The sequence below is a fragment of the Triticum aestivum genome, chromosome 2A (genome assembly GCF_018294505.1).
Source record: "Triticum aestivum cultivar Chinese Spring chromosome 2A, IWGSC CS RefSeq v2.1, whole genome shotgun sequence".
Lineage (NCBI taxonomy): Eukaryota > Viridiplantae > Streptophyta > Magnoliopsida > Poales > Poaceae > Triticum > Triticum aestivum.
Genome location: NC_057797.1, coordinates 235784650 through 235811058, shown reverse-complemented (window position 1 = coordinate 235811058; position 26409 = coordinate 235784650). Strand labels below are relative to the sequence as shown.

General features: G+C 48.2%; 1 protein-coding gene across 7 annotated transcripts; it reads right to left on the bottom strand.

Moving 5' to 3' along the window:
- Positions 1 to 4834: 4834 nt before the first annotated feature.
- Positions 4835 to 25970, bottom strand: LOC123188463 (probable potassium transporter 14). 7 transcript variants are annotated; one of them, XM_044600596.1, is made up of 11 exons: positions 25546 to 25827; positions 24522 to 24609; positions 20550 to 20778; positions 20210 to 20458; positions 20012 to 20062; positions 19649 to 19909; positions 8123 to 8175; positions 7927 to 8041; positions 7494 to 7748; positions 6107 to 6629; positions 4835 to 5569 (listed from the first exon to the last, which is right to left on the bottom strand). In XM_044600596.1, exons 3-11 carry the CDS (start codon positions 20767 to 20769, stop codon positions 5041 to 5043), a joined length of 2256 nt encoding a protein of 751 aa, XP_044456531.1. In that variant the 5' UTR covers positions 20770 to 20778; positions 24522 to 24609; positions 25546 to 25827; the 3' UTR covers positions 4835 to 5040. The 7 variants fall into 7 exon arrangements, with proteins under 7 accessions (XP_044456531.1, XP_044456532.1, XP_044456527.1 ...); XM_044600597.1 differs by having other exon boundaries at positions 24531 to 24609; XM_044600592.1 differs by lacking the exon at positions 24522 to 24609 and having other exon boundaries at positions 25546 to 25965.
- Between the last annotated feature and the right edge of the window lie 439 nt (positions 25971 to 26409).

Below are 26409 nucleotides of genomic sequence, written 5' to 3'. Positions count from 1 at the left end.
CTACCCCGCGCGATGCATGCAGCATACGTGGCTAAGGGTAAGGGCATGATGGGAAGAGTGAATTGGCAGTTTCTACCCCGTGCATTAAAGTCATTCACGGGCCATTACTGGAGCGGCCCCACCACTATCGGCTTTACAGGACGCGCGAGAAAACCAGAAACTAGCCCGAAAATCAAGGCTAATGAAGAAGCAAAGAGGACCTCAAAAGACCAGCCTCTTCAGCAACCCTGCCTGTGCACTTATTAGACCCTACCCCGACGATGCTCGGCAACGCGTTCGGGGCAGGCCCGGGGGCTTCTGTCGGTGCAACAAATCTTGGGTCTGTTGCCCAGACTGTGCACAGGCACGGGAATAAGATTAGAGCACCAGCCCAAGTCAGAGTTCGAGGGACTAAGAGATTCGAAGGACCAACATACAGATCAGAGGGACCAGGGTCGAGCCAGAGAAGCAAGACACCATCAGGAGAAGGCCTCCTTTGCCGGGCAGGCGAGCCCTGCAAAGGGCGAGGCCACGCCTAGAAGGAGACAACCAAGACACCATGGCAGGGCCTATCGGGACTCACGAAGACGAGACCACCTCACCAACCACTCCACCACGGCCCACGTCATCGATCAGTGCGGTGTCAAGCCGCAGAGTGGCTAAGTGGTAGCCATTCGCCACATGGCAGCCTCTCTCTGTAGGAAAACCCACAGATGACACCCATCCTGCGACGTGTCAAGTGAGCAGGCGTGGAGCTGGCAAGATTGCCCGGCAAGCCTTGCCGGGCAACCAACAATGTGACGTTGAGCGGTGCATTTAATGCGCCATGTCAGCCCGCAGAGTTAGGTACGATAGCATTGTTTGCTATCTTATCAGTGCATAATGACTACTTTGCCACTGTGGTAACCCCTTGATCTATAAAAGGAGGCCCATGGCAACCATAGACGGGGTTACAAGGTTGGATAACTCACACCCCCATACCCGCGTAGCCACTGCCGCCCTGAGGCAATCCCTGCTGGGCAAGTGTACTGCACTCCACCACCACCTTTCCACCATCAATCCACCAAAGCAGGAGTGGGGTTTTACGCCTCACGGCGGCCTGAACCTAGGTAAAATTGTCTGTGTGATCTCTGTTGTGCTGCCCCACGCCCGTCTGCTCTTTGTGCAACGCGAAGTCCCCCTGCCGAACCAGCAAGGGGCCTCCTGGTCCCATAGGTGGTCGTGGTTTCCCGCGACATTTTCCTTAGCTGAAATATTACAAAGGACAGTGGGAAAAATTTGCATGGGAAGGTGAGGCATGATCCAAAGAATATTTGGGAATTTTCTTGGGATTTATAGAGCAATAAAATGCGGGTTGCTTCATAGCATAGTGAGAAACATTCATTTCCAGAAGGAAAATGAATATTATGCCATTAAAGAAAATTATCCCATGGCATTATAGAGAGGGATGAGGTCTAGAGAGGGTTTAAGGATGATAGAACCCACTTGGAAGAAAATAAAAATGATTTCCAAGTGGTAAGTCCAAAGAATTGACTAAAAGCCAAATGCAAATTCAAATAGGCCGCTGCTAGGCGTCAACCGACTAATATTCTGGCAAAAATCAGTCGGGTCGCCAGCCCTCCGATCTGTTTCTCTCGGCCCTTAGATATGTCAATGCCACACGTTCTTCTCCTTGCATCGCACCACCCAGCCTTTGCTCTGCTTCAATCTCCAAGCACGCAAGAGACCCCGGCGAGTTGTCCATCGCAACATCAGGTGTCGTTGGGCGAGGGCTCCATAGCAGCACCCACCGCCGCATGTAGCCGCCGGCGACGCTGCAATTCAGCACCGGGAGCCGTCGACAAGCATTGCATTGGAGCAAGGGGAGCCATGGGCGGTCGCTCCATTGCATCACCGAACTTCTCTGATAGCCACCGGCGAGCTTTGCAATGCAGCACGAGAGAGCCATCAACGAGCGCTCCATTGCAGCTATGTCCACCGGTGTGTTGAAGCACCAGCAGTGACAACGAGTTGCATCGCAGCAAGAGCAGCCACGACGAGGTTGCATTGCGGCATGAGCAGCACCAACGAGGTGCATCGCAACACGGCGATAGTGGTGAGTTGCTGCAGCGCAGCACGACGGCCATGGAAGCATTGTTGTGTTGCAGCACCGGATGTCGTCGACGAGATGCATCAGAGCAAAGCAGCGCCGACGAGGTGCATCGCAGCATGACGGCAGTGGGCGAGTTGTTGCGTCGTAGCACGTTGGCCATGGATGCTTTGCAGCACCGGCTATTGTGGGTGAGCGCCGCATCGCCGGCAGCTACGACGAGCAGTCGCCTCCTTCAGTGTGTTGTGTCGCCGCCGGTAGGATGCTGCACCACAGCGGTGGCGTAGGCGGCTTCAGCGCCCTCCATTTGTGGCAGGGATGTAGCAGGTCATGGGCGTCGTCGCTCCTCCCTGGTTTGCTGCAGCAAGGCGGGGTCGCCGGAGTTGCCATGGGAGCTTCTCTCCTTTGAGTGGGATGAGCAGAGATGGGGAGGGGGAAAAGACAAGTGGTGACGACGTGCGGAGGAGAACCGAAGCAAAGAGATAAGGCTGGCTGGAGCGAAGCAAGTGGATGGGCCCAAAGGGGCACGTGGCAAGCACCGCGCGAGGTTTACGTTTGTTATTATCATCTGGTTGAAATGGAGTGTTTTCCATTCAAATATTCAATAAATCCAATAAAAAGAAAAACGCAAAATCCAAGGTGTCACAGGAGCCACCCACTGCCCCATCCACCTTCCTTATCCTTTCGCTCTCAGTTGTCTCCTTCCTTTCATCCCCTTTCACATTTTCCATCCACCATCACCGACGGGCCGCCGCCGCCATGGAATGACACTGCAAGGCCCGACCTCACCGTCGCTGCAAGCCATGCTGATACTGCAAGACAAGGAGCAGACCACCACTCCTAACCATTAGCGTACGAGTTCAGGAGCTCCTTTTGCTGCTGCAAGATCCATCCATCGCCAATGTGTGCTGCATCGCAGCATCTCCATCGCCATCGTGTTGTGTCGCAAGATCCGCACGTTGCCGTTGTGTGCTTTGTCGCAGCACCCCCATCATTGTCGTGTTGCGTTGTAGTGAAGCTTTGTCGGCGGCCATCAATGCTATGCTGGAACTTCGACAGGGCAGCCAGTGCTGCGATGGAGCACCGCCGCGCGGCGATGGCGCTCCAGTGAAGCTTCGACGGCGGGCGGCAGGGTGTTGTTGAGGTTGCAATGAAGCGCCCATGGAGCTACAGTGAACTTGCCCAAGGCAGCCACCAGGACAAGGAAGAAGAGAACTTCTGAGTCTGAGGAGGAGGACTTTGTCATTGAGGAGGAGGTGACCTCCAAAAAGAAGGTGCTCAAGAAATAGTATTCTACTGCTGCTGCCACAAAGCCTGGTCAGTCCAAGAAAGCTCCTGCTAAGAGGAAGCCTATGTCAAAAGCCAGAGCCTCAACTCAGGAAACCATGGAGTTCACTCTTGAACCAAGAGAGGAAGAGGCTGCTGGAGGAAAGAAGAGGAAGGAGAGAGTCAAAAAGACTGGTCAAAGTCATTGGCAAACCCTCTATGATGAGAGAGTCTGATGAAGAAGAGGAGGAGGAAGAGCCTGTTGCACCTCGCCAAGACACAAAAGCTTATGGGGGATGCCATAAGGACTGGGGCTGCTCCATCTAAGCCCAAGTCTGCCCCCAAGCCTTCAGCTCAAGCTCAAGCCCCCAAACCATCTGCACCCAAGAGATCAACAAGGAACATTTCTGCTGCTAAGAAGAATAAGGCCCCAGTGCCTGAAGCTCAAGAAGATAATGAGCCACTAGTGTTCAGAAAATTCAAGTCCAAGATTCCAGATCATAGTGATGATCATCTTGTGGCAGAGAACATGAAAGAAAAGAAGGATGCATCTGAGACTCTAGAGACAGATTGATCCCTATGCCATCAGGAGGAGAACTGATGTGGACTATCATTTTCACACGAAGGAACAACAAGATTTATATGAGACTATCTTGTTAGACAAGAAGCCCATTGTCTATGATATGAAGTGGGTTGACTGGGAATATATTGATGACAATGAGGACTACTTCCCAGGTGTGCATGAGAGCTTCAGAATGAATGACATTGACAAATTTGTTGGTCAGAAGTTGACAAAGTGAAACGATGAGATGATCATGCAATTATACTCCACTGCTCACTTCTACCCGTATGAAAGGATTGTCTGGATGACTGAAGTAACAAAGTATCAATCAACAATCTCTGAACAGGCCAAATTGATCAATGCCCCAAAGGAAGATGAGAATGCCACTGATGTATATGCCAAGCCTAGGAAGGATCACAACTCCATGACCAACATGTTTAAGACCATTCCCGATAAGGCCCTCGAGACACATAAGCTTGGATCAATATACTATCTGATGTCTGGCTTGACCACTATCAACACTATCTTGAGGTACACTTTTTTGCCCAAATCAGGAGATCATAGAATGATTCGTAGTCACTCAATCAGCTTGCTCCACATGTTTGATGTACCCCAGAAGTTCAAGGTGATGAGTTTGATTGTTGAGACTATGAAGAGAACAGTTGCTGATCAAAAGAGATCATGTAAATATTTTCCTCACATACAAATGTTGATCAATTCCAAGATGAGAATCGGGACATATCTTTTTGATAAAGAGCATCTTTCCCCGGGGCCAAAAGGCCAAAATATGAGGACAACGAGATTGTCATGGATGCATCCCATCCTACTTGTGCAGAAACCCGGGAAGGAGAGAGAGAGAGGCCATTAAAACCATCAGAGCAGCAGTCCACGCACAGGTGTATACTTGGATACTTCTTTCGACCGAGGGGGACATAGGCTGACCAAAAGGGAGAAACGGAGATTTCATGTTTTCATTAAACGGGTCAGTCTCCGACAGCCTTCCACTAAACAGTGCATTTGTTAACGCCCACTACTACATAGTGAATCTATAGCAGAAAAGTAGCTCCAGTAAACAGTGCCTTTGTATCTACCACGAGTTAGCACCCTGGCCATCGTAGAGAGAAAATTTGGGGTAAAAACAACCCTACACCATGTATTGCATTGCGACCTGCATCAGCCTTGTGTGCGGTATGCTCAACGTTGCTATGCCTCTCCGGCAGTTCTTCCTCAGGAACGCGTAGAAATAGTTGATCACTAGCTTCTTGACAAAGAATGACTCCTTCCGAGCTCGGATGTCGCCATGTCCAAGAAGGTAAACCACGCCACACTCCTTGGCCTTGTGAATGAAAGACAGCTCATTGTCCAGGCTTCGCCTTCCATCCATTGTCCCGTCCAGAGATCCATCAAATGATGTGCTTGATCCAAAGTTTGGATTTGAAACACCAGCACACTCCGCAAGGAGTGGAACACCAAGAGAGTAGATGCTACCATTTGGACCAACAAGAACTCTTGATGAGCTTGACGCAACCTCCTCTTCAGAGTCCGTGTTACCATTCTCGTCACTCTCCAAGGAGCGCTCTTGAGCTTCTCGCCGTATAAATTTCTCTAGACTTTCTATCAGAAGCTGTTCAAATGTTTGGGGGTTCTCTTTGCGTACATCTTTGTACCCATACCTGCAGACATGTATGATTAGCACAGGTAGCAAATAAACTCTCCTCACCATAAAGTTATTCTATATATACGACGCAGCTTTGCTATGTCCATATCAAAGCTATGCATAGGTTAAGAAAATACCACCAAGGGCCAACCTGACACATTTCAAGCTAGTGTATATCACCTACACTGTTGTGAGGAATAAAAACGAAGTTCCAAATCAAAGGAATCGATCACTAAGTAAAAAAGTGCTCTGCCCAAGAGCCAAGAATCCCCTGATATGATCAGTTGAGGGATAAAAAACATTTTGACTGGCTACGGTGTGAAATATGAATGACAGCATTAGGGGATACTAAACTATAGTATTCCCAGAAGCACCTGCCTGCCTATATATTCGCGAAGATGTCAGAATAGATAGATTGTTGTGACAGTAATGATACCAAAAATAAATAGATGCATTCCATTATACCTTAAAGGTTTCAAGCCAGTGTAGTCAGTATAACATAATTATGAGTCGGAAGGTTTGAAGCCAAGCAGAACTTTTTCTATGTCCATACCTAGCAATGCAGCGAAACATATGGTAGTTCTTTGGGCAGACCCGGCGAAAGAGAAACCTTTCATTCTGAGGAACGACAGGAACAGGAACCCACTTGATGCAGACAAAAATGATCATCGAATGAATGGCTGGCATTGTGGTCAGGAAGTGACCAAAGATTGCAGGAACCCCCCTCACCAGTTCATTATAAAGCAATCCAATTCCAGGCGCTCTGACTGTACCGAGATTGCAGCCTAGATCCATCATTAAATCCATCGAAAGTTTTTGCTTAACCTCAGTTTCGTACTTCAACTTGGTCCCATAGTTCCATATGTACATTACCAGATACAGTACAGCCGCAAACACCAAAAGAACCCAACTGCCATCTGCTACACTGCCCAATACAGAAGAAAAGAAAAATAGCTCCAGGCCCAGGAAGAGGGTGAGAAAGCATAGAACGACAATGATGTTGACCTGCCATATCAGAAGCATTATGATGGTCACCAATATAGTAGTCATCATCATGACCCCAAGTTCAGCTATACCTGTAATAAATATTGGGCATTAGAAAGATTATGTGGCGGTAGTGGTGACAATTAGAGTGAAAGAAAGGAATAGTATATAACAAATCAGTGCTTGAATGACGTAGGACATTGGTTTTTATTCAGAATAACAGAAGTCATAGATGTTATATTTTTTGCCAATCCACAATAATGTATGCTTAATATAGTACCATACTAAAGCATTACCAAGCCCATCAAGTAAACCTAGCACAGAGAAATATTGAACTGACAACAGTTCTAAACAACCAAATTCAATTTATACATACATGATAGGCACAAATTGAACAGATCCAGTTCTACCAGTTTCAACACTATGCATATCATGAGAAACACTATAAAGTCAGCATAGAAACATAGTTTAGCCCCTACTTATGCAATGAGGTAATGTACATCTCAGAACTTCCAATGAGAAACTGCTGGTTGATGATGTTTTAATTCATCGAACAAGTCAAAACTCTTCATAAAATTAAACGCGAATAAAAGCAATATTTCTTGCGGTCAAATACCAGTGCTATTGAACAATAGTTACATCTATCATTTTGTGTATCTCATTTGGCTGCCTATAAAGTTCTTATGAAATGCCTTTGAGTAAATTTTCAAATGCTTAGAACTCTCTTCCTTTCGTCATATCCTACATAGCTTATTAAATTTACACTTCGGCGGAATATAATCTTAGTAAGGCTATGAGGTCTTGCATTGGTATAAAAAATTAAATGAAACATCATTTATAAAGGAAACGAAACTACATCACACAAAAATAATCAGAGGAACTAGTGCACTGAGAATGAACCAGCAGATAATATTCTATGTGAATAAACAGAGTGGCCCTTATTCTAAACTACGCACCGTATGCATTGCCAATCTCATTAATGCTCCCAAATGTCGTAACAAACGCGAGACAGCAAACCAGCAAAAACCAGTTCATCACTGGGATGTATATTTGACCCATGAACTTTCTTGAAGTGTGAATAATCTTGAGGCGGGGAAAACAGCCAAGAGCTGTGGCCTGCTTAATGATTGAGAAAATAGCAGTTGTCATTGTACGACTAGCAATTAGTGCTGCTAGAGTAGCTATGAACACCACTGGCCAAAACACCTGACCTGAAACATGGAACGAAACAGTTATCAAAAAGGGACTAGTGGTAAACCGAAGCTTAATTTTTTACATAAAAGAAGCTTAGTTTTACTATAATGTAATAATTTCATAATGCTTGAAACATTACATGGCAATAAACATATCAGATTTGAAATGGGCTTCAAACAAACCAGTTGGTCTTACTCGGGATAGATAAAAAGAAGACCTGCTCATTTTCAGTCAAGTTTTCCATAAGAAATGCAGCTTGCCCTAGGTAACCCAGTAGAAGGCATGGAAGAACAAGACACACAAAGGTAAGCTGCAACATATAAGCAACAGTAAGTTATAAACTATGTACTGGAAGTGTAGCATGGAGCCCTCAGACAGTACAAAAGACTACCTGGACAGATCTAACAGAGAAGTAGCATAGATCAGCAAACATTGCCTCAGATCCTGCCAAAAAAAAACTTACATATTTTCAAAACCCAAGTGTTCACGCATTCTATATCCATGATTTTGTTTTCATTTTTTAATACAGAAAGCGCAAACCATTATAGGGTGTGGACACACCAAGATATGGATCTACATTTCCCCTCGTTCTTTTGTTTCTATTTTTCCTACTTCATTAGTACAGAAAGCTTTCTCCATCTATGCTACAAACTACAATAATTTACTTCCAAACTGAGGCAAGTAAAGGTAGAATGACATATTTTGTATTGCAAACACAAGTAAAGATAGAATGACAAGAAGAGTCCATAAAAGAGCCCACACTGTTTGTAGGATCTCTGCATCACACCAATAGAGAGGATTCTGATGTTCTAGGTGATGGTTATCTCCGGCATTATCCTCTTAAAGAATTTGACATTCACCTCTCTTTACTTACTTTACTAACGCCGGAACCATAGTAGCAATTATTTAATAAATGGTATAAAATCCAATATCACTTGACTGCCATTTGCTTGCCCTGATTAGGGATGGGCATAAAACCTGAAAACCGATTTACCGAACCGATTTAACCTGGACCGAAGCCTTCGGTACAAAGCTCGGTTAGCAATTCTAAAAAACCGAATTAAGTTCGGTGAATTCGGTCTGTACCCTCGGTCCACCAAACTGACCGAAGCACCGACGCCCTACACCTAATTCCTATCCTGCCAGCTGCCGCACAACCGCAGCCCCGCACGGTCGCTCGCACCCATAGAACTAGGTAACTAGCGCCTCCTCCTGCCCTCTTCCCAAAACGTCGCTCCTCCCAAATCGCCTCCTCCCAAAATTGCGGCACAGATCAATCTTTCCCTCCCCAAGACCGCAAGTCTCGCGTCCGTAATCTGTACTTTCCATGGCCACTTGATTTTCTGTCGCCCGAGAATCCTATATGAGGTCTGATGCCTCGCTGTGCCGCCCGTCCGCCAAGATCCCTGTCCTCTGTCCACCACACCGGCAGCGGCGGCAGGGTCAATTTCTGCACAAGAAGAAGAAAATTGGCTGCTGCAAGCCGCAACAAGTGATTGGACGAATTCCGCATCGAATACCGCTGCTTGCCTGCAAAGTAAGTACAGTAGTTGATTTCTATTCTGTCATATTCTTGATTCCATCCAGATCCAAGTTCGTGACTTGATCCTTGTTGTCAGGTGCACTGTTCTTGTGTGAATTAAGGGTTGCTCTATGTTGTAGATGTCTTCTGAGGCAGAGGAGACTCGTGTGCACATAGACGAGAGTGAAAATAAGGAGGCTCAAAAGCTGATGGCTGCACAAGCAGAGATCTGGAATCATTTCGAGAAGATCAAGATTGATGGTGTCGTGCAGATGTGCTGCAAGTCAACCATTGATGAAGGTTGAAGAACAAACAATCAAGCTTGAAGTTTAGATGATGGGAGATTAGCAGATGGCAGCGGCGAGGTTCTACGTATCCTGTTCGAAAAGCTTCTTGCTGATTGCCTGCTTCTTTTTATCAACTTAAGTATTTAGTCAGACCTATCAATGTGTCATGTGTGCTAAACTACAGGTTTTGTTGGATACTATTTTTTGAGACGAATCTGCTATGTTTACTGTCATTCTTTTCTGTTAGAGAACGGTGTGGTACAGGTTATATGCTGGCAATATTTTTTGTACATAATATGCAGCTAATCGCCTGCTGTGAAAATTTGTAGCTGATCATTTGTAAGCCTGAATGTTGTCTGTTGGTGCAGTTTGTGGCTGCCTGAAGTTTTTTTCGTGAGAGGAAGTTGTGCGCCTGTGCTGGTTTCTCACGTTTGTTTGCTATGCCAATTCATCTAGCATTAGCAGCTATATATAATATATTCTATCCGACCATCCCAGCCTAGCCCAGCGCCCCATCTTTCCAGTAGCAGGTCTTTCCGGTGCAGACCCGAGGACCGAACCGAACGATCCAGAGACCGAACTCTCGGTTATGTTAATTGGTACAGACCGATCGGTCCATATTTCCTGAGAACCGAAAATCAAAAAACACCGAAGCACCGAACCGAACGCCCACCCCTAGCCCTGATGTTCGACCTCTCATCTTAAGTTGAAGTAGATTTAACTATTAACTAAGGAACCTGTGAATATACTGGATGCTGTCCCTAAATAGAAGAGGGGGAAAACCATTTCAAACTTTTCTAGGATCTCTGTGAGGGCCAGAGGTTTCAGAAATGCGCCATATTGGTAACTGATGCAAATAGTTATAGTGTCTTGGTAAAATAGAAGTGTATGCTGAGTGTAGCATATATCTCGAAATAATAATTTTAGCAATAATGTGTTAAATTTGTTAGCAATAAAATGAATAAGTTTCTCTTTTCTATGATGTCGAATTCAGATGTGTGTGATGTTCTGCCTTTCGACAGAGGTTCCACTATTTGGAACATCAAAGCAACGTGCTCGCATCACCAACCTCAAGGACGGCGACGCTAACGCAGCTTTCTTCCACCGGCAGTGCACCTTCCACCAGCAGAAAAAACGTGTGTTCAGCCTCGCCGCTGATGGACACGTGCTCACCGAGCACAAGGAGATGGCGGAAGCGGCATTCCTGCACTTTGACGCGTTTCTTGGCACCGCCGTCGAGCACGACCACACGCTGGACCTGTCGCAGCTCATCGATCCCTGTGACCTGGCTGACCTCGACGCCCCCTTCAGCGTGGACAAGATTTGGGATGCAATTAAGCGCCTGCCCGCACGAAAGGCACCCAGACCGGACGGGTTCACTGCCGAATTCCTGCGCGCCTGCTGGGGTACGGTCAGGCAGGATTTTGTGGATTTCTTCCAGCAGCTGTTCGAGATGCGCGGCCGCAGTTTCTGCAATCTCAACCAGGCCCTCCTCGCCCTGCTGCCCAAACGCGCTAATGCCTGCCAGCTTAACGACTACCGCCTGATAAGGTTGATCCATCTCATGGCCATGATCTTCGCTAAAGTCCTATGCTGCGCCTCGCCCCCAAGCTCAACAGCCTGGTCAACATCACGGGGCGAAGCCTCCACGACAACTTCGTCCTTGTCAAGCAATCGCTTAAGCTGCTGCACCAACTTGGGGCCCTGAGGATTACACTCAAGCTCGACCTAGGGCGCGCCTTCGACTCTATATCTTGGCCATTTGAGGTTTTGCGCCAATATGGTTTCGACGCCCATTTTTTGAAGTGGCTAGCCATCCTCCTATCGACGGCCAGCACCCCGGTCTTGCTAAACGGCCTGGCACGCCAATTTAGCACCATCGTGGGCTTTGCCAAGGCAACCCCTTGTCCCCGCAGCTCTTCGTTCTCGCCGTCGACACCCTGGGTTGGTTTGTGAAACGTGCCCACGACCTCGACATCTTGCAGCAGCTACACCCACGGAGTGAGATCCTGGCTATATCTGTATGCCGATGATGTGATGCTGTTCTGCCACCCCACGCAGGACGATGTCACGACAGTCAAAGATATTCTGAGCCTGTTTGGCGAGGCCTCTGGCCTCCGGGTCAACTTCACAAAAACCTCAGCCACTCTTCTGCAAGGCGACCCCAAGGTAACCGCGGTGATGATCGCCCAGCTAGGATGCCCCGTCGTGGAGCTCCCAATCACCTACCTTGGCATCCCCTTGACGGCGCGCCACCCCACAGCCGCCCATCTGCAGCCCCTCGTCGATGGGGCGGCTGGCCGACTCCCAGCGTGGAAGGCCTGGCTGATGAACAAAACCGGACACCTATCCCTGGTCAAGTCCGCCCTTAGCTCGATCCCGGTTCACCAGATTCTGGCGTTTGCACCCCCAAAGAAAACCCTCAAGCAGCTCAAGAAGATTCAGCGAGGGTTTCTCTGGGCTGGACGCGCCGCGCCAACTGAGGGCACTGTCACATGAACTGGCGCCATGTCTGACGGAGTGACGCCCTCTCGCGCATGGTGGCCTGGAGGTACAGGATCTGGAACACGCTGAGCTTGCACTTCGGCTACGCTGGCTTTGGTTTTCTCACAGATGCAGGGAACGCATGGCAGGGGCTCGACCTACAGTTCTTGGCTGAGGAGCGTGCACTCTTCTTCGCATCCACAACCATGTTTGTCGGCAACAGTGCCCCCGCCTTATTTTGGGAGGATCGATGGCTCAACGGACAGTCTGTCAGCGAGATCATGCCCCTGCTCCACCAATGCATCCACAAGAGGCACCGCAAGATCAGAACGGTGGACGATGGGCTCCAGGGCAATACCAGGGCGCAAGACATACACGGGGCCCTTGGCATACATGAGATCAGCCAATACTTGCAGCTCTGGCAGGCTGTGCAGCACACCATCCTCTCCGACGAGCCTGACGGCTGCTCTGGAAGTGGTCTGTCAATGGCACCAACTCTGCGCAGTCCTGCAATTTGGCCACCTTCCACGGGTCCACACTGTGCTTGTGACGCCCCAAGACCGGAGCTTTAGATGCCTTCCAGGGTTTCCGGGTTTCGCTGTGTGTTTCATTTGTGCCTGCCCTTTTATTTTTGCATTGCATCATGTCGCCATGCCATCTTCTCATAAATCTTTTACAACTCAACTAAATAAATGGCATGGATCTTTGATCCATTTAAACCGAGGGAATTCACCTGGTGACTTCTCTTTATAACATACCCTCCCGATAGTAGGGAGCTATATTAAATATTCCATTTGTTGGAATTCACCGGAACACACTTGCAAAATAAATCTCAATGCCTTTGTTATCACAACTCTTGGCCTCTAACTTCGCTATTTATTCTTTCATCATATTCCGAGGTTCCTCAAAAATCCGAACATTTTTTGGATACTCCTAAAACCTCGTCCTAGTTCAAATCATTTGAATTAAATTTAAATGAGTTTGAATTAAACTCTTCTATTTCGCGTGAAACTTCTTTTCTTGGTCTAAGTATAATTCTTAGACTCAGTAGGAGAAGTTTCAGCATTTTCTAAAACCCCTAGCTATTTCTTTCCTTCCTTTTTCCTTCTGTCTACTTTTCTGTAAATGAGAAATAGCCAAAAGTCGGCCTTTTTGCTCCGAAGCGGCAACTAGCCGGCCCATCTGCAGGCCCAGCCGAACCCCCCCTCCTAATCCCTCTCTAAGGCCCCTGGTCTTTTGCCTCTCCACTGGGCCGATCTCTAAGGCCCAGCCCGCACCGGATCTAACCCTAACCCTCGCCCCCTCTCCCCTCGTTCGATCTCTCCCATTTCCCCTCGCTGCGCCGCCAGGAGAGCCGCGGCTCGATCCATCTCTCCCTCCTCTCGTTCTCTCCCTCACGCGCCAGGCAGAAGCCCCACGTCCAACCACCATCTCCTTCGATCTCTCCCTCTCCCTCTCTCGTTCCCATCCGCCGCCACCCACACCCGTGCGTCGAGCCAGGGAGAGCCCTGCTCAATCCGCTCGCACGGGCGCTCGCCTAATCCACCCCCATCGCCAGCTCCTCCCGTAGCGCCGCCACCTCCCTCTCGTTCCCTTCCTCCCTCCTGTGCGCCACCAGAGAGGAAGAGGCAGCGCCCCTTCCCCGATCCCTCCTCAACGCCGGTCCCTGCCGAACGTCGGCGACCTCGAGCGCCGTGCCTCCCCGCGCCACCACTGGAGGGGACAACTCCGGCGGCCCCAGCGCTCGCGCCAAGCTGATGTCAAGCCCCGCGCATCGCCATCCAGGTGACCTTGCAGGAGGCCGCCGCCGCGCCTTCTAGCCTCCTCCCGCGCCCTGCATCGAGCCGCCGGGCCAGGGATCGCCAGATGCCGTCCCTGCTGCCGGGGAACCTCGTTTTCCACCCGTTCCCGTCTCCGGCGCCGCGCTAGGCCTCCTCGACGCCCTTGCTGTTGCTGCTCCTCGTAGGTCATCATGGTTCCCTCGTCTCTGCTCGCGGGAGGATGAGTACGACCGCGGCTTCGATCTGCGATGCGCGAAGCCCCTTGGCCTTGCTTCAATCTGGTTACGTCGAGACCACCGTTGCAACGTTGATTCCTCTATCCCGGAGCACCTCAAGTTCGTCTACACAAGACTGCCAAGTACCTCTACGCACGGATATCGCCAAGTACCACGAGGATACGAGAACAACTACCATCGACGGGCATGTCGCCAAGTGCCACGACACCGCATAAGTTTCTTCTTGAACATGTATGACTACAACGTGAACGAGTACCACGACGACCCTCGAAGAGCTCGGATCCGTCAAGTTCCACTACCGCCGTGAACAACTGCCGTCGCCGAGATCGCGAGAACCTCTACTTCCTCCTCGAAACATGAACAACTACCGTCGACCCCAAGTGACTCGGATTCGTCAAGTCCTTCTACGAAAACGTGTACCACTACCGTCGCGAGTACCTCTACCGTCGTCGTGTACCCCCTACTTCCACTACGTCCCGAGAACGTATACTTCCTTTACTTGGCACCGAACGAGAACCGTCCCGTTTGCACACTTCGAAGGTATAACCCCGAGACGACGTCCGTGAACAAATGCTTGCGATGTTTGAGATGCTCGTGTTTGCACCCTGTCCAAAGTGTCACTCGTTTCCTTGTCGCCAACTCGTGGGACACCTTGAATCCGGAAGCGCCCCACCATCTGTTGCACGCATCCGCACACTTCCCCTTTGCATCGGTATCTCAATCAAGTACCGGAACCGGAACGTTGCCGTGGCACCCCTTTCTTTCTACCACGGTGACAAATGCTCTCATCACGCTCATGTCAACTTTTAATAAAAATTGCATAAAACTTGCAAACATCATCTGCATCATGATAATAACCTTTAATAACCTTTAAATGTTTAAATTTGTTGTTGCACCAAATTGCTAAATGCATATGGGGATTTACCGGAGTTGTTGTTGTTGTTTCCGGCCTCATTTAAAATGCCTAACTATGTTTTCTACTCATGTTTCACCTCTTGCCATGTTTAACAACATTTAATATTGTTGAGTATCTAACCGAGAGTGAACCAAATAAGGATGTGGTGTTCCGTCAATATGTAACTCGTTACATATTGAGCTCCACTTAACTTGTAGTATTGTTTGTGCACTTTGCCATGTCATGCCTCATTAAACCGGACATGCATCATACTTGGTTGTGCATCATGCCATGTTATGCTTGGTTGTTTACTATGTTGTTTGCTTCTTTCCTTTGTTGCTTCTTCGGGTTAGTTCCGTTAACGTCGCGTTTGTGAGAATCCGTTCGACTATGTCCGTGTGTCTTCTTCATGGACTCGTTCTTCTTCCTTGCGGGATCTCAGGCAAGATGACCATACCCTCGAAATCAATTCTATCTTTGCTTGCTAGTTGCTTGCTCTTTTGCTATGCCTATGCTACGATACCTACCACTTGCTTATCATGCCTCCCATATTGCCATGTCAAACCTTTATTATGTCAAACCCTCCCATATTGCCACTTGCTTATAAAGCTCCGGCCAGCCAACTGCGCCTGCTCTTCCCTTCGTTTTTCTCGTTTTCTTCTCTGTATCTCTCCTCTCTGAAACTCTCTCGATTACATGTACATGCCCACAGGAGTACATCCGCTGCTGCCGATCGAGCGCCATGCGCCAAGTCCCTGTCGCCGCCCCTGTTTTCCCCTGCTTCGAGCGGACGTGACGATGCGCCCCTGCTCCCTGCGTGGACCGCTCCAGCGACCGCGCTCGTTGACTCCGCCGTTCCCAGGGCCCTGCATCCTTCTGCCCGTGAGCACCTTTGCTGCAGCCTCCTCGAACCGGATGCACACCGTCGCCTTCCTCCGCTCTCACCGCCGTCCTGCCGGTGGGCAGCACAAGCAGCGCCCGCATCCTGCCAGAACCGTCGCCCCGGGTGGATTGACTCCTCCTCGTCGCCCTCCTTCGCCTGGAGCCGCCGGAATCGCGCCAAGTTCGCCGCCGTCGTCCAAGTCCCTCGCTGGCAACGACGAACCAGGGCGGCCATGGCCCCTGCTTCGAACGAACGGGCACAGCCACGCTCGTTGTGCGTTGACCACGGCCCAGCCCAGATCCGCCGGCCACCGCTCTGCTTCCCTTCGGCCCGTTGGCCCAATGTGAGAAGCCACCATTTTTCCCTCGCCCCGTGCACTGCATACTATCCTGCGCCCAGCAATTTCGGCCCGCTTATGTTTTTTTACACATCTGCGTTTTTTTTCTTTTATCCAGAGTCAGCTGTTTTACAGAAAAGCCCTATTACTTCATTCATTTAATAACTCACCAACCATGCATCACATGTAAAAACTGTATATATGTAATATGACTAGGATTTTGTGTAGTTTCATAATATCCAATTTTCATCCATGTTTAAAATGATTAAATTGCCGTTTGTTTAAATTTGCCCCTATGCCATGTTAAAATGATTTATTTCATAACTAAATAACTGTAGCTCGGATTTAAATAAATTATATATGTAAATGGGGTAGAAAAATGCCTAGTTTAACATGGTACACTTTATTTTGCTGTTTAACAACATTAAAATTGTGTTTAGGGCAGAACAGTACCAAATCTAAAATATGCACACGAGGATTTTCCGGAATTGTTGTTTGTTGTTTCCGGCCTCATTTAAACTTGCCTAAATAGTTAGTTTACTTATGTTTCACCTCTTGCCATGTTTTACAATATTTAATATTGTTGGGTACATAAACGAGATCGAACTAAATAATTAATGTGGTGTTCCGTCAATATGCAACTCGTTGCATATTGAGCTCGACTTAATTTGTAGGATTGCTTGTGCATTTTGCCATGCCATGCCCTCTTTAAACTAGACATGCATCATACTTGTTTGCGCATCATGCCATGTCTATGTGATGGTTGTTTACTAGGTTGTTTGCTCTTTTCCGGTGTTGCTTCTTCGGGTTGGTTCCGATAACGTCGCGTTTGTGAGGAACCGTCGACTACGTCCGTTTGTCTTCTTCATGGACTCGTTCTTCTTCCTTGCGGGATTTTAGGCAAGATGACCATACCCTCGAAATCACTTCTATGTTTGCTTGCTAGTTGCTCGCTCTTTTTCTATGCCTATGCTGCGATACCTACCACTTGCTTATCATGCCTCCCATGTTGTTAAACCAAGCCTCTAACCCACCTTGTCCTAGCAAACCGTTGTTTGGCTATGTTACCGTTTTGCTCAGCCCTTTTATAGCGTTATTAGTTGTAGGTGAAGATTGAAGTTTGTTCCTGGTTGGAACATGGAGATGTTGTTCCTTGTTGGAACATGTTTACTTGTTGGGATATCACCATATTTCTTATTTAATTAATGCATCTATATACTTGGTAAAGGGTGGAAGGTTCGGCCTTATGCCTGGTGTTTTGTTCCACTCTTGGCGCCCTAGTTTCCGTCATATCGGTGTTATGTTCCCGGATTTTGCATTCCTCACGCGGTTGGGTTATAATGGGAACCCCTTGACAGTTCGCCTTGAATAAAACTCCTCCAGCAAGGCCCAACATTGGTTTTACCATTTGCCACCTAGCCTTTTCTTTCCCTTGAGTCGGCCGGATCAAGGGTCATCTTTATTTTAACCCCCCCGGGCCAGTGCTTCTCTAAGCGTTGGTCCAAACTGAGCGATGTCCGGAGCTACCAGGGGCAACTCTGGGCTGGCCTACCCGACGTCTGGCTCATCCGGTGTGCCCTGAGAACGAGATATGTGCAGCTCCTATCGGGATTTGTCGGCACATCTGGGTGGCTTTGCTGGTCTTGTTTTACCATTGTCGAAATGTCTTGTAACCGGGATTCCGAGCCTGATCGGGTCTTCCTGGGAGAAGGAATATTCTTCGTTGACCGTGAGAGCTTGTGATGGGCTAAGTTGGGACACCCTGCAGGGATATGAACTTTCGAAAGCCGTGCCCGCGGTTATGGGCAGATGGGAATTTGTTGATGTCCGGTTGTAGAAAACCTGAATCTTAACTTAATTAAAATGCATCAACCGCGTGTGTAGCCGTGATGGTCTCTTTCCGGCAGAGTTCGGGAAGTGAACACGGTGTTGGAGTTATGCTTGACGTAGGTTGTTCTAGGATCACTTCTTGATCATAGTTTCTCGACCGTGCCTTGCCTTCTCTTCTCGCTCTCATTTGCGTATGTTAGCCACCATATATGCTAGTGCTTGCTGCAGCTCCACCTCATACCTTTTACCCTACCTATAAGCTTAAATAGTCTTGATCGCGAGGGTGTGAGATTGCTAAGTCCCCGTGACTCACAGATACTTCCAAAACCAGCTTGCAGGTGCCGATGATATCGTGCAGGTGACGCAACCAAGCTCAAGGAGGAGCTCGATGAAGATCGTGTTCGTTTTGTTGTTCCGTTTCCAGTTGATCAGTAGTGGAGCCCAGTCGGGGCGATCGGGGATCTGTAGCATTTGGGGTAGTCTTCTTTTATTTTGGTACCGTAGTCGGGCCTTGATTGTATCTGGATGTTGTAATGCTATATTCATGTATTGTGTGACGTGGCGATTGTAAGCCAACTATGTATCTCTTTCCCTTATGTATTACATGGGTTGTGTTAAGATTACCTCACTTGCGACATTGCTTACAATGCGGTTATGCCTCTAAGTCGTGCTTCGACACGTGGGAGATATAGCCGCATTGTGGGCGTTACAGTGCTACTCCTGGAACTCGTCTGGAAAAGCTGGGCGCCGCCGCGGGTGAAGTTCTTCCACTGATTGGCCAACCAGGATCGATGTTGGACCGCTGATAGGCTTGCTCGCCATGGACTGCAGCACCATCCCCGCTGCCTCCTATGTGACTAAACCCCGAAAACTATTCGGCATCTACTGCTGGACTGCCCCTTCGCCTGCCAAACCTGCATGAAATCCTAGCTTGGCTAAGAATACCAATCCGGACTCCAGACCATGAAGCCACGCTAATGGATTGGTGGCTGCGCGTGAAACAGGACACGCCGACGATGCAACGCAAGGCTCTGGCATCTATCGCCCTGCTCGTGCCTTGGATGGTCTGGAAACACCGGAACGAGTGCGTCTTCGAGAATGCCAAACCTTCAACTGCTACACTAGTTCGCAGGATCAAAGATGAGGCCTCCTCCTAGGCAAAGGCTGGTGCTCCAGGACTCAGGGTCGTTCTACCCTCAACCTGGATATTCACTGATTTGCTTTCATCTTTTTGTACACCCCACCTCCTCGGAGGATTGTAACTGAACTTCTACCTTTTCAGTGAGAAGAAACGCAAAGGTCCTTTGCGTTTTCTCGAGAGATAAAAAAACATCAAAGAGGGTTTCTTCAAATTCCTGTGCTTGTGATACGTTCAATTTGGTCATGGGCTCATGGCGTGCGTTGCACATGGCACAGTTACTAGTAAGAACAAGAAAGAGGTCTAATTATGTTTAGTACCACCACAAATGCAGTCAGCATACTTATAGGTTGCAGAATTCCTATAACAGAAGAAAAAACAAAAGGACACATGATAGACTGTAACTGATTTTATATGTAACTCAAACAAAAAATGCACCTCAAGCAAACACACCTTAGAGATCTTCAAACAAGTTTAAATGTTTAATCATAACTAACATTAAGAATATGGTCAAAAAAACATACCTGTAGCGCACAAAAGGCAGCCCCCAAGAGACATCCAAGCTTGAGTTGGGTTTCTTTCAAAATAGTAGTAGATGTATATAGGATTGAATGCCCGTAATACTTCTGTACCATATTTCATAATGTTATATATTCCTATCCCAGAAAGGCAGCAAAACCATATGAACAAGGCAGGTCCAACAGCAAGCCCAATTTTGCTTGTTCCAAACCTTTGCAGACTGAATAGAACAATGAGAAATGCAACGCTTATCATGACCACTTCACCTGCCAAAAAAATTACAATATAAGGTGAGCATCCTGCACTTTTAAGCAGTACCATAATTTTCTATTTAACCAATTAATACCAAGCAATATATTCAAGGTCACCTTCATTAACACTAGATATTCCAACCTTCAAGCCATTAACAGCAGACATCACTGCAGATTTACCGACAGAAAAAAAGGAATTAATACTGTGATAAGATGAAAACTGATAACACAATACTACTGCTGAAAGCAAATATGCAAGATCATCAGACTAGGTGAAGAGAAATAAGACGAACAATGGATCAGAAATATATGAACCTGACATCGCTGGTGTAACAACACCATCCGCTATCACCATAGAAGTACCAAAAAGAACAAGCATCAAAAGTAGCTTCTTTAGCATAGATGAAGTCTTGAGGCGCTCCTTGATCCTCAGAGACCTCTCGAGTTCGACCGATGGTACCTTGAGTTGGAAACTTGATATGCGGGTGTCAGAGGGCAGTTGGTTACGGAGGAGACTAGCCTTTGCATTCCTGCATATTAGAGAGTACAAAGCAAATATCCCTCCTGCCAAATATACAGAACAATCATTATTAAACATAAAGCTCAAATAAAAGTACTATTGTCTAATCTAGTTCCAATGGGGTGGTATTAATACCTTCTCCATCATCATTTCCCCATAAAACAATCAGAGTATACTTCAGAAATGGAATTAGAATCAGAGTGTATATTACAAGTGAGAGTGCTCCAAGCACATCCTCCTTCGAAGTATTTGGGTATTTGTTGAACATTATATCGAAAGTGTACAATGGGCTGGTGCCAACATCCCCAAAGACAACGCCTAACGTCTGAAGGGCCAAAACAATACTCCTTCCCATGGTAAATTCCTGAAAGGAAATGAAGAATCAAGATAGCAGCAAAGTCAAGGGCTCAACAATCAACATACTCATGCACATCTGATAACAATATCCTGTGCAGAGATGACGTATGCATGGCGGATATAGCAGCTGGAATAGCAATGTATGATCCATGAAAGTTGCTTCTTAAATTTACCAATTTACCATGACACAGCAAATTCCCATAATTATTTAGGAAAATTTAATAAAGACTAGAAAAAAATGCTTAGATCTCATCACAAAAAGTGGGCCTTTGCACATTGACTGCTCTGCAAAAATATGATCTTCACTAGAATTTTTACTGTGATATTGATATTTGTTTTTATAAACATGGTCAAGCATAGAAAAGTTTGACTTCTGCAAAAAAAAACACCTTATATTTTGGAATGGAAGCAGTATTTTACTTCTAAAAGGTATATATTATGACAAAAATCTACTTATACCAATTTCATATGGCCGATCTAGAAATTTGCAAAGAGGTTGTGGGCAAAAGAAAAGTTGTTCAACTACATGGGTCTACAAAAGAAAAAGGCAGCCCGGTGCACATAGCTCCCGCTTGCGCAGGGTCCAGGGAAGGGTCCGACCACTTTGGGTCTTTTGCACGCAGCTTTTCCCTACATTTCTGCAAGAGGCTGTTTCAAGGACTCGAACCCATGACTTCATGGTCACAATGCAACAGCTTTACCGCTGTGCCAAGGCTCCCCTTCCCTGGTTTATCTACAAAGTAACCAAAAAAAACTTATCTCTACTATTAAAGGGGAGTTGGTAGGCTCGCCTCGCCTCTTCCCCCAGTTTTTTCATCCCCGCGTCCCCATCCCCGCTTGGTTTTTTGTAGATTTTGTCGGTAATCTCAACCGATGCCACACAAAACAAAAAATGCATATATGGCTCTGAACCAAATCGATATTTTCCTTTCCTTGTCCTACCCATTCCCTTAAAACAAAAAAACAAAAAACAGCATCCATTAATTTATGGAAAATATCATTGTTATGGCGCTGCTAGAAGGAGGGCGCGAGAGGGCCGGGCGGGGGCCTTTTGCCCATGGCCGGGCAAGATGGAAGGGATTTCCTTCTTAATTCTTGCTTGATTAGATTGATACATCTCCTCTCTTTATATAGAGAGGTTTACTTGACTCCCAAGCAAGGCTTACTTGACCCCTAAGCAAGCGACCCTTATCTCTAATTAACCCTAAGACTAACGGGCTATACCGCCAGCCCAGGCCATTAGGCGCATTACGTACTCTAACACGACACCCCACCTGGACATGCAGCTTGTCCTCGAGCTGCAGCCTAACCAACTTATAACCATGACTCGACGCAACACAAACCTAACACCTAAAAACAAGCCTTTTACATCTCGGCTTGTTTTATTACTCTCAACCTGAAATGGACTGGGACGATTTATTTTGGACCCCTTAACAAAAAGTGGACACCATCCGCACGTCGGACGTGCACGTGTACAGCCACCTGGATCCCATGGACACCATCTGGACAAAAGGAGTGCATGTGTATGGCCACCTGGAAGTGGTCGCAAGAGCGACCAGCAGAGGCGTCCTCGCGGCGGCCAGCGGAATACAATGGTGCTACGCGGTGCACTCCTATCGGTGACACCCTGCCTTATCCCCGCCGGACGGCTGTTGGTCTGCACTACACAGAGAAGAGTGGAGGGCTTGCGATGGAGAATGACGAGGAGGGGTGCGCCCCCCCCCCCCAACTGCAGATGTCGGAGACTTTGAGGTCGCTGCCCGCGATGAAAACAGCATGCCCAAGATCCCCGACGCAGCGGACGAGATCGAGGTCCTTTGCGCAGCGAAGGGCAGCTGGGAGGAGCGGCAGCTGTAGACCACGCATCTCCCGCACACGCCGACGCGCTAGGAGGCCGCGCGCAGCAGCCTGCAGCCTCACCGCCGCCGACACGTGGCGGCTAGTGATCCAAACCAGAAGCGATGACAGCGACGGCGGGAACTTGATCTGCTGGATGGTGACGCCTTGGGGAAGCGGTAATGGCGACGACGGGAACTTGATCTGGTGGATCGGGACACCCGCCGGCGCGGTCGATGCGGGGCCGGAGCTGACCGGCGGTGGCTGCTGCAGCGGAGCGCCGAGCGCGGCGTTGGCCGCCAGGAGCGGCGGCTGCTGCAGCGGAGCGCCGGGCGCGGCGGAGGCCGCCAGGAGCGGCGGCTGCCACTGTAGCCAGGGTGGGGCGGTGGTGGCGGTGGATGGCAGCTGCAGCAGCCCGACGAGCACGGCGGGAACGCCCTGGGGCAGCGGCATCGGCTGCTGCGGCGGAGCGCCGGGCGCGGCGGAGGCCGCCAGGAGCGGCGGCTGCCACTGCAGCCAGGGCGCGGCGGTGGATGGCAACGGCAGCGGCCCGGCGAGTGCGGCGGAGGCCGCCTGGTGCAGCGGCTGCCACGGCAGCCACGGCGGCGCAGTGGCAGCGATGGGTGGCGCAGCCGGGTGCAGCCCGTAGGACCCGTCCAAGAACAGGTAGATCTCCTGGACCGCCTGGGTTAGGTCTCGCAGCGCCCCGGACACCTCCTTCGGGGTGAGGACGGCAGGGGCGGGCCCGACGGAGGATCCCGGCGTGGGCAGGAGCGGGGCGACGGTCGTGGTGGTCGCCGGAGGCGACGAGGTGACTGGCAGCGGAAGAGACGGGTTGGGCGGCGGTGAAGACATGATCGAACCGAAGCTAGCTGATACCAAATTGTTATGGCGCTGCTAGAAGGAGGGCGCGAGAGGGCCGGCCAGGGGCCTTTTGCCCACGGCCGGGCAAGATGGAAGGGATTTCCTTCTTAATTCTTGCTTGATTAGATTGATACATCTCCTCTCTTTATATAGAGAGGTTTACTTGACTCCCAAGCAAGGCTTACTTGACCCCTAAGCAAGCGACCCTTATCTCTAATTAACCCTAAGACTAACGGGCTATACCGCCAGCCCAGGCCATTAGGCCCATTACGTACTCTAACAATCATCTATCGCGACGGAAGAATCGCATTAATTACAGAGAGTATCATTCTTTTCCGGTTTTGACTATAGCGTGCGTACTGCAGTTATAAATACCTCAAGCGAGGATCACCTTAATTTAGGGAAAGTACCATTTTATGTGGGCTCCTCCTAAAATCTCTCGTTTCCTTTCCATCATATTCACGTTCTGCCACACGATCTTACCTGACGATGTCGATGTGGGACGTGCCATAGACTCGTGACTTCTTTGTTGAGGCACTCGTAATTGATGCTGAATCACTAAAATATGTTTGCTCCCGCTGCAACACACGGGCCATTAGCTAGTAGGAGCAAGAGGATAGTCCACAGGGCTATCAAAGTAGAGGGGGTTTCACTTGATATTCTAGCATGAATAGTAGCGGGGCAGTCAAATCAGAATTAGCAACTTTTCAGCTTTCCCAAAGAATTCTTTTTTTCATCAACCTATCATTTAGATTTTAAATTTTGTGATGGTAGATACATCTTGTGTCAAAGCTATTTATATTTTTTTGAAAAATTACATGATTTTTTGGATGTCCATTCAACCTGATTCCACCTAAAGGGCATAGTGCATATAAGTCTTTCACAACTTGCCATTGCTCATTGCTTCACCTCTCTGTTCTTAGGTAATCATAGTACGCCTTAAAAAAATCATGAGAAATTTAGATTATGTACCTCAGAAAAGGTAAATCGCAAATCATGCTTGCAAGAACTAAAATAAAAAGATAGGAAAAAAATCCCTCACTCACTCACCACCAATACCTCTAAATAGGCTACCACCCCTCAATGCACAATCTGCCACTCTTTCCAGTATTCATAGCCCCGAAATCCAAATTTGAGCCTGTCGTATGAGACCAAATGTGTTAAAATAAAGCAATCTCTCTATTTCCCTCTCTGATCCTGCCTAGAAGTTGTAGCAGCAACAGGCAACAAATAGAGGTGACACATAGTCAAAGACTAGTCATGACAAGTTGGCAAGTTGGTGGCATGGCGACACAACTCAATTTTAAAACTTACAACCTTGTTTGATGGATATCTTGAGGTGGAACCAACACTGGAAGTCTGAGCAGACCATCAAAGATTTGTTTCAAATGCTTCAGCTTTTGCGAAACACTCTTATAAAGCAAGTTGAGTATTATAAGGACAATGAACATAACCTAACTTTTCTGAAACAAAATAAATCTTTCATGGAAAGAAATTATGTCTAAAAAATACAAATTATGCCCCCTAATTAGGCCTTCACAAAATTAAGAACAAAATCTAGCTTGCAGACCACAAGTACCAACACAGATACTACAGAAGGCAAGATCATCAAATTTACCGAAGATTTACTGGACGTTCGCATTAGGCAGGTTCATCTGAACAACGCTGCAAACACACCTCGCCCGCATGTAGATGTAAACCACCCAATAGAACCCGCACTGCACAAGCAAGCCCGTCTAAGACTGTGCTACATGCACCGCCCGAACCAACCTAACAAACCTTAGCAACCCACTCCAAGCAAGCTCATAATCAAATGCACAAACACCTAGTGAGCAATCATACAATACATGGTCTTAACACTCCTAACCCGGTAAAGCTTATCAGCCCCATGCCACAAACTCGTATAAACAATCGCGCTAAGTAGGAACACCTAAGTTCTAACAAGAGATATCGATCGATCAAAGAGATGGAGGCAAGAAGGCAATCCCACTAACAGCTTGCACGCAACCACCTAGCCCGCAACGAAATTGAAGCCAATTTAATCACACGCGATGGGGGCGGATGGGAGGCAGACCTGGTGGCGGTACAGACCGGGGACATCGAGAGCTTCGACGTCGAAGGAGTCGGCGCGCGGGCCGGTGCGCAAGAGGCGCTGGCGCAGCAGCGCGTCCTCCTCATCCTCTTCAGCGTCCGAGTAGCCGCCTCCACCGCCACGGGAGCCCAGGGCGGCCGTGGGGGTGTCTGTGCCGCCGTCGCCGTCGTCCGAGCTATCGATCTCATCCTCTTCATAAGCGCCGCCGGGGACCACCCACCGCATCTCCGCCGACTCCGTCTTCGGCAGCCTCCGGCCGCCGCTGCTTCCCGTCTCCATTCGGATCGAGGTACACAGCTGAGAGGCGCTTGCGTGGGGTTCTACGGGTTCGTGTGACGGCAGGCCGGCAGGGGTCTGAACTCTGAAGAGGGGAGAGGGGAGGCGAGGAGAGAAGAAACGGAACTGCAGTTGTAGGATACAGCTGTGCTGCTGAATTTTTCCCTTTTTTTCTATATCTAATAGTACTACATAAAAAAGGAAAAGCCTACGTCGAACTTTATTCATTTGAAAAAGAGTTACTACTCCGTCCAATCCATATATTAATTGACGCATATTTGGTACAACTACATTTTTGACTCAAAACTCAGGATCTCTATTATTTTACAAAGATTCGATTACAATCAGCCACAAGGGTTCTAATAAGAAACCCCAGATTTTCGTCGATCCAGCAATCTGTACTACTAATTGTGGTTGCATGTTTGGCACATAAGTCAGCCGGGGAATTAGCCTCCCTCATAACATGACGAACCGAAAAAGATGCAAAATGTTGAAAATCTTTCCCCTATTTCATCAAAGATAGGCGTCACAATTGAGCGATCATTGTGCCGTGATGACAACAAGAGGTTG

What these genes read in the sequence shown, in the direction of transcription:
- LOC123188463 (XM_044600592.1), bottom strand. Translation starts at nt 25,842, where the DNA reads ATGGAGACGGGAAGCAGCGGCGGCCGGAGGCTGCCGAAGACGGAGTCG. An exon ending in CCGGTCTGTACCGCCACCAG is followed by an intron (nt 20,779 to 25,545) that starts GTCTGCCTCCCA and finishes ATTTCCTTTCAG; the next exon opens with GAATTTACCATGGGAAGGAG. An exon ending in TGTTACACCAGCGATGTCAG is followed by an intron (nt 20,063 to 20,209) that starts GTTCATATATTT and finishes GTAAATCTGCAG; the next exon opens with TGATGTCTGCTGTTAATGGC.